This window comes from Aptenodytes forsteri, unplaced genomic scaffold (assembly GCF_000699145.1).
Source record: "Aptenodytes forsteri isolate BGI_AS27 unplaced genomic scaffold, ASM69914v1 Scaffold106, whole genome shotgun sequence".
NCBI lineage: Eukaryota > Metazoa > Chordata > Aves > Sphenisciformes > Spheniscidae > Aptenodytes > Aptenodytes forsteri.
This window is the reverse complement of record NW_008794080.1, coordinates 2199394-2213442: the sequence shown is the minus strand read 5'-3', so window position 1 is coordinate 2213442 and position 14049 is coordinate 2199394. Positions and strand designations below refer to the sequence as shown.

Genomic DNA, 14049 nt, shown 5'->3' with positions numbered 1-14049 from the left:
AGAGTTCTTGTATAACAGCTGATTCCTTCAGTTTTTAAATAGAGTCTGTAAACAATTGAACAGGTCTGAGACAGTGTGAAGGCAGGGCAAAGGAAAAACAAGAAACTTCTCAGTAGACAACTTACAGTGTGAAGGCAGTTTACTTGAAAAACAAGAAACTTACTTCTCAGTAGACAACTTAATGCAAAACAAGAGTTTACTTGAATTCTCCCTACTGAAACAGCTCTAGATAACTACGTTGCACTCAAGAAAATAGAAACAACAACAATAAAAGCAGTAGAGGGAAGGTGGTAGCTCTTACCTTCCTCTGAGAAGAAATTCAACTTTGTTGAGAAACCTCTTTAGGAGGAGGTGACCGCTGAGACTAGCTTTTTATAGAGCAAGTGCTCTAGCTAACAAGCCTTCACAGTTGAACTCAATTAGCTTTGCTTGGATACCAGGTCAAAGTAGATGTAGCATAAAGGAAAGAAAACTGGTCTGTTCTCACCTGCTTTGTAAATGCTGTTTCTTCTTAAGCTTTATGTTCCACTGTCTTTTAGTGGGCTGTGTATTACTGTTGTGGATAGTCCAGAGCCGGACCTTCTAGCATGCATTTTTTTGAGGACCATGGCACCAAAGAAACCATCCTACTCACAGGCTGCAGAAAGGTGACATAGGCACCAGCTGTGCAGTGCTGTTGGGTGGGACATCAGGAAAACGGGTGCACTTTCTTCCTGAGCTGCTTTTTCTCTCCCCATTGGCATCAGTGAGTTCCTCCCCGCCCACGTTTCTTGGTCACTGTTAATAGGACTTGCACTCCTACACTCTTGACAATGCTGGATGAAGGGGTGCTAGCCAATTCGGGGACTGGTGGTGGGGAAGGGCTGCTTGCTAAGTGTCAGGAACTTTGCAATGTGTCTTTTAGTTTTGCTGGAGACTTTTTCAGGACTGAAGTACGACCCAGGAGCTCTCTGCCCCTAGTTGAAGCGGGAAAGCTGTGAAGCTTAACAAATGTCTTTCCTTCTTTAGGTGCGCTGGAGGTAATGTAGGAACAAGCTTTTGTAAGTTCAAAGTTGCCACAACCTTAAGGGTGGGCTGACTCTTGAGACAACTTAGCATGTTATCTGGTCTGCAATAACCTCCAATTTCCTGGAATTGCTTGTCTCAGGGGCAGAGCTGAGTGCATTTTTCTGCGATAGCTGTATTTCTAGGGCTATTAAAAGCTTTGGTTTATAACCGGTTTGTATATGGAGTGATCCATAGCTTGAGCTATGAAAGACAACCAGCACGGAGGCAGCAGCAAGGGAGGTGAATTTTAAGTATGGAATACAGAGAACATCTTTGTGATGTTCTATGTCGAGACTTACTGTGTTCACAATTTAATGGCGAACAATCAGTATAAAGTTGCTACTTAAAGCTGTGACCAAAAGTATATCCCAGTTCAGTAGGAATAAAAGGAAGTAAAATCAAGCTGCAAACAGGATTTGGCAAGCCACTGACAGTCCTCCCATGCAGCATTACATAAATGCGAGCACAGGAGACCTTGGCCGTCTTGAAGAGCGGTGGTTTATCCTCTCGCAGTGCCAGTCACGGCATCTAGTTTTGCTGGTAGATCTGAGGGCGCTTTCCATGCTGTGGCAGCAAGTGAGGGAGTCCGAGACAACAGGTTTAATGAAAGCTTTTGAATCTTGCAAAGCTGCTTTTGTGTAGTCTTTGGAATGGAGAAAGGCAATTTCACCATTCCCTGTCAGCAGGTGACTTCTCTTACAGTTGGGGGAATTTGTTGAAGAATCGCTAGTCCTGTGGTAGGAATCTCCAGCTTCCTCAATGCAGCAGAAGCTGCTGCTGAAAACAGGAGGGAAATGTATGCTAGGGCAGAAAAGCCATCCAGTGTTCGTAGCTTGCTTCCTCTGACCTAATCTGGGACTGAAAAAGGAGGGGGGAAAATCCTTTTTAATGCTTTAATTGCTTTAACAGCAGGTTACCCCTGTATGTAATAAATTCTAGATAGTTAGGAAATTGGTATGTTTTGAGTGGAGCTTTGCATCCTCTGTGAGTATTGGCCTGTGCTGTTGAATGCCAGGCGCGGCAGGGACACCACAGGGTACCACAGCCTCCACAGGGAGGGAGGGAGAGAAGTAGAATTAAGCATTTTGGAGCGGACCCCGTTCCTCAGTACAATCCGATAATCCCAGATTGCTCAAAAAAAGGTCTCCAAACGTTATCCAGAGAAGCCAGGAATAGCATTCTCTGCTCCGGCTACTCTTCCTTGTCTCTGGAAGACCCAAAGTGTTTTTCTCCCCATCTTTGAAAGCGATACTCGGGATACACGTTCAGGAGTTCTGCACGTGGCTGCTTCTAACAAAGCACCTCTAGTCCCTTTATAGAAACTGCGTGTACGCACACCCACACATGAAATTCAAGGTATTGTGGTTGAAAGGCTGCCAGGCCCAACTGCGTGCTGTCTCACGAGAATGTTGTCTTAATGCTACAATGCAGCCCGGATTAAGTCACTTCTACCAGTTTAAAGGAATGGAAGATCCTCAAAGGAGGAACAAAACATGCGGGAGGGTCTGATGTTCAAAAACCAGGAGAGCAGAAGAGCCAGAGAAGAACTAACTTCCAATTGCGCAGCCAGACCAGAGATGTTCCGCAGCCATGGGAGAAGAGGACTCGAGGCCACTAAAATCCATAAATCCTCCTTAAGTATTCAAGAGCAGTAAGAAACAAGCACCGTTTTGCCTAAATCTGTATTTCTTACAGCAGCTGAGTCAAGGCCGGGTGTCCAGGAGCTCGTGTTTCAGTGCGGCGATGGCCAGCAGTTACCCAGGAGGTGTGTACCTGGTGCCAGGGTTTCCTGGCTTCGACAGCGGGGCTCCACGCAACTGCAGGTAGTGGTGAAATAGAGAACTAAAACATGCGAATCCCGTACGGGGGCAGAAGCACAGCTGCATCCAAACAGAAGTTAACTAGGCAACGTGCCGCAGCATTTTTTTGTTAACCATCTTGCAAAGGAGACGACCACGCCTTTGGTTGCAATTATTTTTTAATGGAAAAGACTAATCATTGTTTTACATAAATATCAATTAGTGATAACAAGTCAGTTGAGTAAGTAAAGGAATAGATACCCCCAAGTTTTAAAGGCTCATAATGAACTGACAAAGTAGCACACAATGACGACTACAAGGAATTATAAGAGGTGGCCTGCACGTCAATCACCTTCATTAAGTTCAACTGCTAATCAAATTAGGCTATTACTGGAGTTAGTCACAGTGCAGTCTCCCCATGCAGCAACGAGGACACGTTCGAAGGGGAAAGTGAACTTCAAAAACATTTTTCTGCTTCCAGCAGAAAGCCCCACCTATGACAGTACGAAAGCCTCAAGCGGTCCACGGATGTTACACCCTTCTGGGGTCTGGTTTCAGATGTGCGGCGTCCCCCTCTCAGACTAAAAACTTGTTTTTAACCAAATGCACAGGTTCTGTCAGGCGGGAATGCGTTCACACTGCGAAGGGATACCAAGGTTGGATCTTGCTAACAATTTCTTTTCTAGTGTTGTGAAGAACTGAAATCACTTCTATTCCCAGGCAGGCTGCAGGGATGGGGAAAAGGGGAGGCTATTTTTATAGTCATTCAGAGCAATTTGTTAAGTGAGTGGAAGCTGCACCAGAAACTATGTAACTTCACAGTTTTTCATGCAAGCTGACAGGCATGATCCACATTTCCATCTAACATCTCCGCACTCCTTCCTACGGGCTCAAAATGCTAAATACCTAAAGAGGTATTGCTCGTACTATGTCCACAGCTATAGGGATCAGAGTTACTCCACCCCCCTTTCCTGCGCGTAACAACATGGAAATCCACAGCTTAAATATCTTTAAAATGGATCAGTGGGAGCCACGCAGTTTGCCAAGTTAGTGTTTCCCAATTAAACAGCATGACATCCATCTGAGGAGAAGGCATCAAATTCCCCAAATATTACCTTTAAATATTATGTGGCTAAGATGCCTGCTTTCCAGTGGTTTAGTCAATAAAAGCTCATTATGAATTATCTAAAACTAGCAGAAACACGCACATTTCATCTTACGGCTTTTTCAGTGAAACTCAAAAGTCTTCCTAAATGCTGGGGACACGGTAGGATCTGATCTACTGATGCATGAAAATTAACACCCTACCCTGCTCTCTGAACAGCTCAAAAATTTGCAAGCAAAGTTTTTATTCAAAACTAAGTTACCAATTCTCCTGTCTCACGTCAGGTCCCATAAATTCATGTCTTTTTCAAAATCTGGACTCCACATACTCAGCCGGGAGATGCACCAATACAAGATGCAAATGAAACCTTTAAAGTTAGCGACTGCTCAATAAAAGAAATTGCTTCCAAGTACAGCCTAAGTTATCTGCCAATCCCAGTAAGCTGGAACCCAGCTCATGACAAAGTTGTAGCAGCTGAAAGGAACGGCAACACTTGTAAAGTCACTGCCAAAGGTGGACGTTTCACAGCACCAGAGAGATTCTGCTTTATACTTGCACTGGCTTCAGCATACTTGAAGTGACAACCCATTAAAGAAGATTCACGTAGTCCCGTAACAGATACGAATTTACTAACACCTCTATAGTATCAGATTGCTTATGCTCACTGGGTTTACGTTTCAGAATTAATCATAACAAAAAGGCATCTTCTGCACCGTAACTCTGTTATATGAGTAATCTTTCTTTTTGTTACAATTTTAGAAGAAAAAGCAGACGGCCAAACACAAACACAAGAATTCAGCTGGCTGCAGTCACTCAGCGTGATGTGCGATTGATCAGCAGGAAGGGGACGATTTCAATGCTTCCAGTTCTTCACATCTAAACAAATTTAAAATTGGGTTATTCTCTTTGATAAACAGAAAGCAACACCTTTGGAAAAAAACACAGATAAGACACCCGGGGGGGGTGGAAATATACTCAAATACTTCCTAGAACTGAGTATCTTGCCTCTTAGGGTTTGAAGTACGCCTGCTAAGATGGACTTTTTTCATTAATTTCAAAAACAGTTATCTTTGCAAATTAGAGAAACATGACATCAGCTGTAAATACACTACCGAGATAAGAAAGAAGCTGCCTGGAAACAGCCTCAAGTTGTGCCAGGGGAGGTTTAGATTGGACCTGAGGAAAAATGTCTGTACTGAAAGAGTGGTGCATTGGCACAACAGGCTGCCCAGGGAAGTGGTGGAGTCCCCATCCCTGGAGGTATTTAAAAGACGTGTAGATGAGGCGCTTAGGGACATGGTTTAGTGGGCATGGTGGTGCTGGGTCGACGGTTGGACTCGATGATCTTAGAGGTCTTTTCCAACCTTAATGATTCTATGGTTCTATGAAATTAATTGCACATTCTAGTTACAATAGAAGTTACCAGGATTCTACCGAGTGTCAATCAGTTGAAGAGTGATTTACTCAAGAACGTAACTAATTCCCTCCCTGGCTTGTGATCAAAAGAGGAGGAACAATGAAAAAATAGAATGGTCCAAGCTGTTAAAAAGGTATACAGGGAGAAAAATCACAATGCTGTCAAACATTACGTATAGAGAACTCTGAAGACATCAGTTAGCTGCCATCGTCTGTATTCTGTACCCCCGAGTTATGGGGCATGGGGGTGTTGGGTCGATGGTTGGACTCGATGATCTTAGAGGTCTTTTCCAACCTTAATGATTCTATGGTTCTATGAAATTAATTGCACATTCTAGTTACAATAGAAGTTACCAGGATTCTACCGAGTGTCAATCAGTTGAAGAGTGATTTACTCAAGAACGTAACTAATTCCCTCCCTGGCTTGTGATCAAAAGAGGAGGAACAATGAAAAAATAGAATGGTCCAAGCTGTTAAAAAGGTATACAGGGAGAAAAATCACAATGCTGTCAAACATTACGTATAGAGAACTCTGAAGACATCAGTTAGCTGCCATCGTCTGTATTCTGTACCCCCGAGTTATGTTTAGGCTCAGCTGTTCTAATGCATTCTGCGCATCCTACCTGTAAAGGAGTCCGGTACAGCCATTTTTCTTTATCTCCACTGAGTTTCATACAGGCAAAAAGGTCGCAAACTGTAGGGAGGCCAAAGTCCTGAAAGAGAAGTCACCTTAATTACTGATCTCCAAACATAAATACATTCTGATGCATCTTCAAATTCTGCCAAGTGTTCACAAAGAAAATAAAACTGACTTCTGAGTCTTGGAGATAAATACTTTCTTCATGTAGTAAGACTAGCTATACTTCAGAATTAACTTTTTTTTTTGTGTTAAACACTGGCCTCGTTAAGTAACTAAGTAAGAATCACTGAAAACATTAAAAGAGCTAAGAAACCTAAAAATTGTCAGTCAGTATTATCCAGAAGAGCTATGAATTTGGAAGAGAAGGCAGGCATTAGATTCAGTAAAACAATAAACCCGGCACATTGGCTTAAGACACAGCAGTAACAAAAACTTATGAACGTGCTCACTTGTGCTTTCTTGCGTAGAAGCCATTTATCTTCCGCTGGAGGCGGGTTAGCATTTTCTATGTCGTTTGAAGTCAGCACCCAACTGTTTACATTCAAGGGGAGGTGGAATGGAGCCACGAGGTCTAGGAAAGGACTCTTGGAACTATTGTCTGCTTTTTCCCTGCTCGCCTTTTCTTCTGCACTTTCTGCTTTGTGCTCAGACTTGGCTAGCCAGCTGGTCAGAGGCCTTTCGAGCAACACTTTCAAGGGTTCTGCGATCTCTGCTGAATAATCCGCTTTCTCTGCACTAATGGGTTCCCCTGTGAGCTGCTGTGCGGGGTTAAGCCAGGTATTGGCAGCAGGCTTTGTCTTCTCGTGCTCAGGGTTTGGTACATCTTTCTGGCTGACTGGAACTCCATTTTTATCCTTCCCTTCTTTCTTCAGAAGCCATTTACACAGAGCCTCTTTTCCGCACTTTTCATCACACACACACTCTGAAAAGCTGGCACACAGCTCATTAGCCTTGCACACATCTTCCACCTTAAATGGGGCCTGGGGATGCTGAAGAAGCCAAGCATTTACAGCAGATGTAGTGGGCGATTTCTTTCCATCAAGATGGTCATTCAGGCACTTCAGATTTCCCAGGTTCTCAATTTCCACACTTTTGATCTGGCTGCCACAACAACTGGTACACGTTTCAGCTTTGAGGAGCCAATCATTCAAATTAAATTCTTCCCTAAAAGGTTTAAATTCATACTTCCATTTCTCATCTGAAGCACTACCTCCATTTTCTGTGTCAGGAGTAAGCAGCCAGTCGGAAAGGTCCATCTCTTCTTGTCCAAGGGATTCCAATTCCTCCACCTTTTCAATAGTGGAAAAGGACGAGTTGAAAGTAGAGGTGGAGTCCTTGCGGCCAGGGGAGTCTGTCTTCCCAGCAACATCACGCTGTTGATTCTGCAGGAGCCAGTTTTCCAAATCTTTCAGATTTCCCCAGGCTTGCTCAAAATAACAGACTTTGGAAGAACTTAAATCCTAGTAAAGACACATTGAAATGCATTTATTAACACTAAAAGACAATGCTCAGTAACTGCTTGCACAGTTACAGCTTGGAGCCTTCCGATAGTTAAGTGCAAAAGTATTAGTTGAACACGAGGCAGAGTGAAGAGAACTACAGAAGGTTTAATTCCCACCATATTCCGCCTGCAACTGGACACTCTGCTTTCCTCTTTATTAAAAACTAGGTTAGTGCATAAAAGGCTTACCTGGCTGGGCTCTGACGCACATTTTTGCGTAACCCATTCTTCAAGATTGGTGCTGGGAACATACGGAGCCTGGCAAACACCCACAGGTCTGCTTCCAAGTAACCAGTCAGCAAGCGAGGCACTCACTGTCCCACACAACGTTTTCTGCTGGGAAAGAACGTTCTTGGTTATGAGAAAGTCTAATTGCCGAGGTAATCTATGGTGAACATCAAGACAGGCATTCAACATGCATCAGTATTTCTGAAACCAAAAGAAAAACCAGTCACTTCTAATTAAGGAAAAAGTAAATCTTCAGTCGCCTGTATGACTTTAAGCCACTGCACCGATAGACTGTTTTGTGATCCCAGATTCTTCAGAGAGCAAATGACAAGAAAGGGAAGCGACAACTTCTACAACGCACAGTTCTGATACGTGTAACCCAGCCATAATCCTCCTTCTGACCACAACTCCCGTTGCTAATTTGCTACCCTCCTTCACTGACGCTGTTTCTGTGCAGAGCCCAGCATAAGATTTCCCATTAATTTCTGCATTACAAGGAATCGGATCGTTCCAAGTCCTGACTTGTCAACATCAAGGAATATTCAATTAAAAAATTCCGACCAACAGTCACACTCCAGATTCACTTTCATACTTTGTTCTTGCACGTCTGTGCCTGGAGCAGCTAGAACGTCAGATCGCCAACGCTCACCACAGCGACTGGTACTGGCTACTCAAACGTCTTAACAAACAAACAGCAGTCATTACTCAAGCAAGCTAACATACTGTGCTTGAGTCCTCCTTTTCCCTTTAATACAATTAAACGCTCACAGATACAAGCCTTAATCTTACCTGCTCACAGTTCATTAGGGCACAATTCTGCCCTGGGAACCAAGGAGAAGTATTCTCTCTCTCTACGGTTTGCTGTAAGGAAAGAAAAGTTAATTTAAATCTCAATTTTGTCCAGTTTCTAGGATGAACTCTACAATAAAGCAGAAGTAAAGCGCAGTTACAACTGGTCAGTTCTTTGTGGCTAACGATTTTCTCAACATTTAAAAACAGAATGGAGAAAGATTTACTATAAAAATACTCCCTTCAGTCCACTTCCTTTACGAGAATTATCTCCAATAATACAGGAGATACGCTGCTTACATAAGAATCCCAAAATATTTATATCACAGAAAGCCATCTACGATGCATAACTAGTAATATCTAAAGAAAACAGTAACATTAATTTTCAGTTGCTGGAACAGAGTAAGAATATAATCACCATTCCCTCAGTCTCGGCCAAAATATGTTAAAATAACACGTACGTAACTAGATCTAAGCTCGGTTGCATGCACAACTACATGCAATAGTTAATAAACCACTGTGTGTATTTTATACAGCTAAAACTATACGACTCATAGCTTGAATGGATCTTGTGTACAACTAAAAGTAGAAATATCACTTGGCATATACCGCACCTACTGCCTCAGAAAAAGATTTTTTTCCAAATATTCCAACCCAGGAAAGTCTTGGTGCTTACCATCGTCTTAATTGAACCAAATGAGGTAATAGCCTGGCGAAGGTAAGACGTGTCAGCCTCAAAATTCAGGATGGAAGACTCCTCTGGTTTAAGAGTAAGACTTGCCAGTCTGAAAGAGTAAGATGGTAGTTACAGAAAGAAAAAAAAAATTACAATCTTCTTCAGCTGTCATGTTTTGGGAATCAATCCATTATTTCATAAAAAGGCTTCCAAACTGACTGGGCACTAATTAGGTAACAGAAAGGCTTTTAATACTTGCATAAAAATAACGAGATGCCTCTCCACAAACCAAGAACAGAATAAACAGCCAGCAAAACACAAGTTTCTCCTTCTTACTTCAATTGCCATCAACAACTAATATTTGAAATAATCCGCACAAGTGAGTACCTCCACTGCTCGTTATAGTCCTGTTTTTTCAATCTAAGATAAAAAAGATGAGAAGAATCATATCTCAGACTGCTTTAAAGATCTTATTTCTAGGAACCATTGAAAATGAGGTAACGGTGCGTTAGATCTATTGTTAGTTCTATCAGAATAAAAAAAAAAAAATCAGATTAAATTCCTAAGTCAAAATAAATACCAATTGTGTTAACTTGCATCATAAAATATATTTACCTCTCCAGGCAAACTGAAATCTGGTTTGCTAGTTCGTTACTACAGGAGCGTTCCAGCTGGTGAATAAGGCAATTGAATTGTCCCAAATACTGCACGGAAAACAAAACACATGTTATTGTTTTGGCTTCTAAGATTAAAGTTGAGAAAACACCTGCAAGGACACAGTTTACTTAAGAACGCCAGTGCAAGAATTTACACCCAAACCTTACCCAATAGAGCTGCTGCGCCTGCTGCTGCAACGCCTCCTCTTTCAGCTGCTGAATGAGATCTACCTGCTCAAACAGCCAAACTTCACGACTGCGCAGGCATTCCAGGTGCCGGCTTATGTGGCTGTGAATCTTGGCTTTTACCTGTAGGGGTAACATGTGCCATTTCTAGAACATCTGTCAGAGAGTATGAACAAGCCTGTGCTGCGCCGATTACAAAATAATGTTTGTCACAGATAAGTGGTATTTTTGGAGTAATTTATTTCTCAAAAACTAACCACGGTCACCCACAGCACCACATGGCTCAGTCAGTAAAAGTTCCAAGGCTACCTTTAAAGAAGTGTCAAAGAACAACGTTATTTGCAGTATCTCTCTATCCTGACGTTTCAGCCGACAGCTCTAGTAAATCCTGTGTGCCTAAGCTAGTAATACAGGAATACCTTTACCGAGAGCATGACCAAATGTCCTGGTTTCGGCAGGGACAGAGTTAATTTCCTTCCTAGTAGCTGGCACAGTGCTGTGTTTTGGATTTAGGGTGAGAACAGTGTTGATAACACACCGATGTTTTAGTTGTCTGAGCAGTGCAACTGGCCAGAGGGACATTCCATACCATGGGACGTCACGCTCAGTATATAAAGCTGGGGGAAGAAGGAGGAAGGGAGGACATTTGGAGCGATGGCGTTTGTCTTCCCAAGTCACCGTGATGCGTGATGGAGCCCTGCTTTCCTGGAGATGGCTGAGCACCTGCCTGCCCATGGGAAGCAGTGAATGAATGCCTTGTTTTGCTTTGCTTGCGTGCGCGGCTTTTGCTTTCCCTATTAAACTGTCTTGATCTCAACCCACGAGTTTTCTCACTCCTACCCTTCCGATTCTCTCCCCCATCCCACCGGGGGGGCAGTGAGTGAGCGGCTGGGTGGGGCTTGGTTGCTGGCTGGGGTTAAACCACAACACCAAATTACACAGCAAGATGCTTGCAAGTCTCTAGGAAAATTTCAGACCACTGTCATAATAGAAAGTACTCTGGAATAATAAAAACTGTCATTAAAGTCGCGTTAGTTATTAAAACTTTTTTTTTTTAAAAGAATTTTAAATTACCTCCCGCCAGTTCTCTTTAATCTGTTGTTCAGCTTTGACAATTCCAGATATAGCTGTTTCCAAGTCCTTCTTTGCTTGAAGGCACTTTGCCAGAGGCTCGCTGCTGCAGGAATTTCTACTTCTATCTTGTGGTAGACTCATTCTTGAAGTGTTCCTAAAACACAATGAAAAAAAATTTCTTAATAGTTTCTATTCCTCTTTAACAGAGGAGGAAGAGCATCATATGAAGAACCATCTGCTCTACTTCACTATAAAGGTGGACAAAAAAAACACCCTAAGACCCTACACCGATGCAAGTTTTCTAAACGTAGATAAAGCTTTCTCCAGGTGCGACAACGGTCTCTCAAACGCCTCGGCCCACGGAATTTGCACAATCGCAGGAAAACCAACAGATACTTGACAACAGCTTCAACCGCGGGAGCTTAGGCAGTCCTCCCCTGCCGTCCACCTTCCTCTGGCTTTTTTGTCTATCCAGCAAACTCCAGCAGCTGAGGGCTGATTCAGGCAAGGTTCAGCAGCTCTGCCGGAGCTGGGGGAGAACGGCCCGGCCAGGGGCAGGGACTGTTTCAGTCACCCTTTTTTTCAGCTGCAGGCAAATGAACTGGCTCCCATAAATGAGAAAATTCTAACACGCTTCGATCAACTGAAAAACCAAGTGTTGATACACAGATCACTCTTTTCTAAGCTGCAAAGGCCAGAACTTATAGCAGCTGCCCATTATTTTTGTTGTGGTCACAGCCGCGGTAACTTACTCGGCTTCAGCATATCCTCAAGTGAAAGGGGCTCAGCTACAAAATTTCTACAGAAGTTACACTGGCAAGGATTCTGCAAGTAAGGGAAAAAAGCTAAATATGGATTTTTAGTAAAAATGGGAAGCATCGATATAAGCATTTTTTCTAAACGGTGGGTATTTTGTTACCAAAGAGTTTCAATTCTCCTGTTGGTTTCATAGGATTCCTGAAGCACTAACTAAAGATTTGTAGTAAACATTCTATTTAAAACGAGTCTTCAGCAATGACAGCTATGGAAATTCCCAGCAGAATTAATTAAAGCATACACATGTGCCAATCTAAATATTTCATAGATTTTACCACTTCTCTGGAGGGAACTGAAAAGAGTATTTTGAATATGACAAGACGACCACGGAGCTTGTGTTACTGAGCAACTATTTAGTCTTCAATTTCCAAGCCCCGTGACCATATAAACTGCAAACCAAAAATCCTTCTCCAGCCAAGGCCCACCAGACACACCGAGGTCGTGTATTTCAGAGAGCAGAGGGCTAGGCGTGGTTCGCAAGTGGAAGCTGACAGAAAAAGCAAGGTTCGCCGTCAGGCAGCGGCAGAGGCTGCGTCTCCCTCGGCTCCCTCCACACCGCGGGCTTCCCGTCTCCCAGCTGCCCCCAGCCACGAGGCACGGAGCAGGCACAGAAGCCACGCCAAGCCCCTGCACGCAACTCAATCCCATCCTCGCCATAACATCTCGTCTTCTAGGAAGCGCAGAGCACAACTACAAGGGAAGTGAACTTGAATTTATTTTTTTAAGCTTATGTTAATTCTACACCAAATCAGACAGGGTGCAGAAGTCCAAAACACATCGTTCTCCATTCTGTGCTATGAATGCCAGTTCTGTCCCTGTATTTGCATACTCTAATCCATTCATAGGTTCAATTCCGTAAGGTTTCATGATCTGCACCTTGCTAGTGACGTTCAACAAACGGTAAGCTTTCTCTTCACAACACCCCTTAGAGTTTATCTCGCTTGTCAACTCTTTCACGTACAACCTACAGGAAAACGTAAGTGGGAGCCCCAGCTCTCAAATATACTCTAAAAGTATTAATGCAAAGGCAGAGAGGTACCCAGCCAAGAAAATGAGGACGTTAGATACATTAAAAGCTGTCATATACTCAAAAGTAAACAAACAAAAGAAAATCTTACTGTTCTTCATTATTTCATTCGTCATACCCTTATGTAACAACCGAGTCAAAGTCTGAAAGGCTAAATGTAATTGCCATGTTTGCTCGCACAGCAGACGATGTACTTAGAAGAGTTTTGTGAATATGATGTTAAGCTGTGTATCTACAAACGCCAGGTCCGAAGTATGCCGCGTTGCCATTTATGTGTTCTCTGAATTTATGCCACTAGGGAGTTGGGCTCAATGCCCGAAGAAATGCCACTTTCTCACACGCTGCATTAGCAACTGCATACCGGCACAGTCAAGTTTAAGAAACTTATACGTGCTCCTCTGATAAGCTCTGAAAACACTTGCCTGTGTTGCTTTTCCAGTTTTTCATTTGATTGCAAGAGTCTCTCTCCAAAATGTATACAGAGAGGACGAATGCTGCTTTCCTCCAGCCAGCCAGCCCTTGTAAAATGGCTGTTCTTACTCTTTGCCAAAAATTAGCCAATAAAACTAACGTTACAGCTGAGGATGAGAGTCGACCCATCCTTCTGTTCAATTTCCGCAAGCCTCTAACCACAACAAGTGGGGGTAACCACCTATTCCCTTGCTTCCCAATTATCACCAAACAGCATAGGAGTTGAAGGCGTTTTCAGGTCCCGTGCTCTGAAATACCCGAGATCATACACTCGGGCTCAACGGTAACGACACGCAGTTACTTCTGCGACAGGACGCGCTGCTGCGACGCAGGGTCACCGGTTTTGGCAACCTCCACGTCATCGGACTGTTTCCAACCCCACGGAGGTACCCCGCCACGGCGCGCGCCCCCGCACGCCCCCACGCACCCCCCTCAGCTGAACTCGCGCTCGCTTTCCGGGCGAAGGGAGCGGTTCGGCACCGTCCTGCTTATGAAGCTGTTCCCGCGTCCAGCCCCCTGCTCCGCACGACCGCGGCCTCCAAAACGCTTTCGGGCCGTCGCGTCCCGCTCTCCACACACCCCCACACACCGCCCACACCCCCCCCGGCAAATTCCGCT

The 14049-nt window shown here is 43.7% G+C and overlaps 1 protein-coding gene across 5 annotated transcripts in view; it reads right to left on the bottom strand.

Annotated features, from left to right (window-relative positions):
- Positions 1 to 3007: 3007 nt before the first annotated feature.
- NCOA4 (nuclear receptor coactivator 4) overlaps positions 3008 to 14049 on the bottom strand; it is a 13740-nt gene continuing 2698 nt past the window's right edge. For 2 of the 5 annotated variants that reach the window (XM_009272590.2, XM_009272603.2), the window contains exons 2-10: positions 11118 to 11271; positions 10026 to 10166; positions 9817 to 9905; positions 9202 to 9310; positions 8526 to 8597; positions 7698 to 7844; positions 6457 to 7467; positions 5991 to 6080; positions 3008 to 4827 (exon numbers count right to left, since the gene is read on the bottom strand). In XM_009272590.2, the coding sequence (XP_009270865.1) occupies positions 4822 to 4827; positions 5991 to 6080; positions 6457 to 7467; positions 7698 to 7844; positions 8526 to 8597; positions 9202 to 9310; positions 9817 to 9905; positions 10026 to 10166; positions 11118 to 11258 (1806 nt within the window). In that variant the 5' untranslated portion in view covers positions 11259 to 11271 and the 3' untranslated portion in view covers positions 3008 to 4821. Of the gene's footprint in view, positions 4828 to 5990; positions 6081 to 6456; positions 7468 to 7697; positions 7845 to 8525; positions 8598 to 9201; positions 9311 to 9816; positions 9906 to 10025; positions 10167 to 11117; positions 11272 to 13382; positions 13685 to 13858; positions 13959 to 14049 lie in introns of those variants that run through there. The other 3 variants (XM_009272612.2, XM_009272595.2, XM_009272619.2) reach the window with 3 other exon arrangements.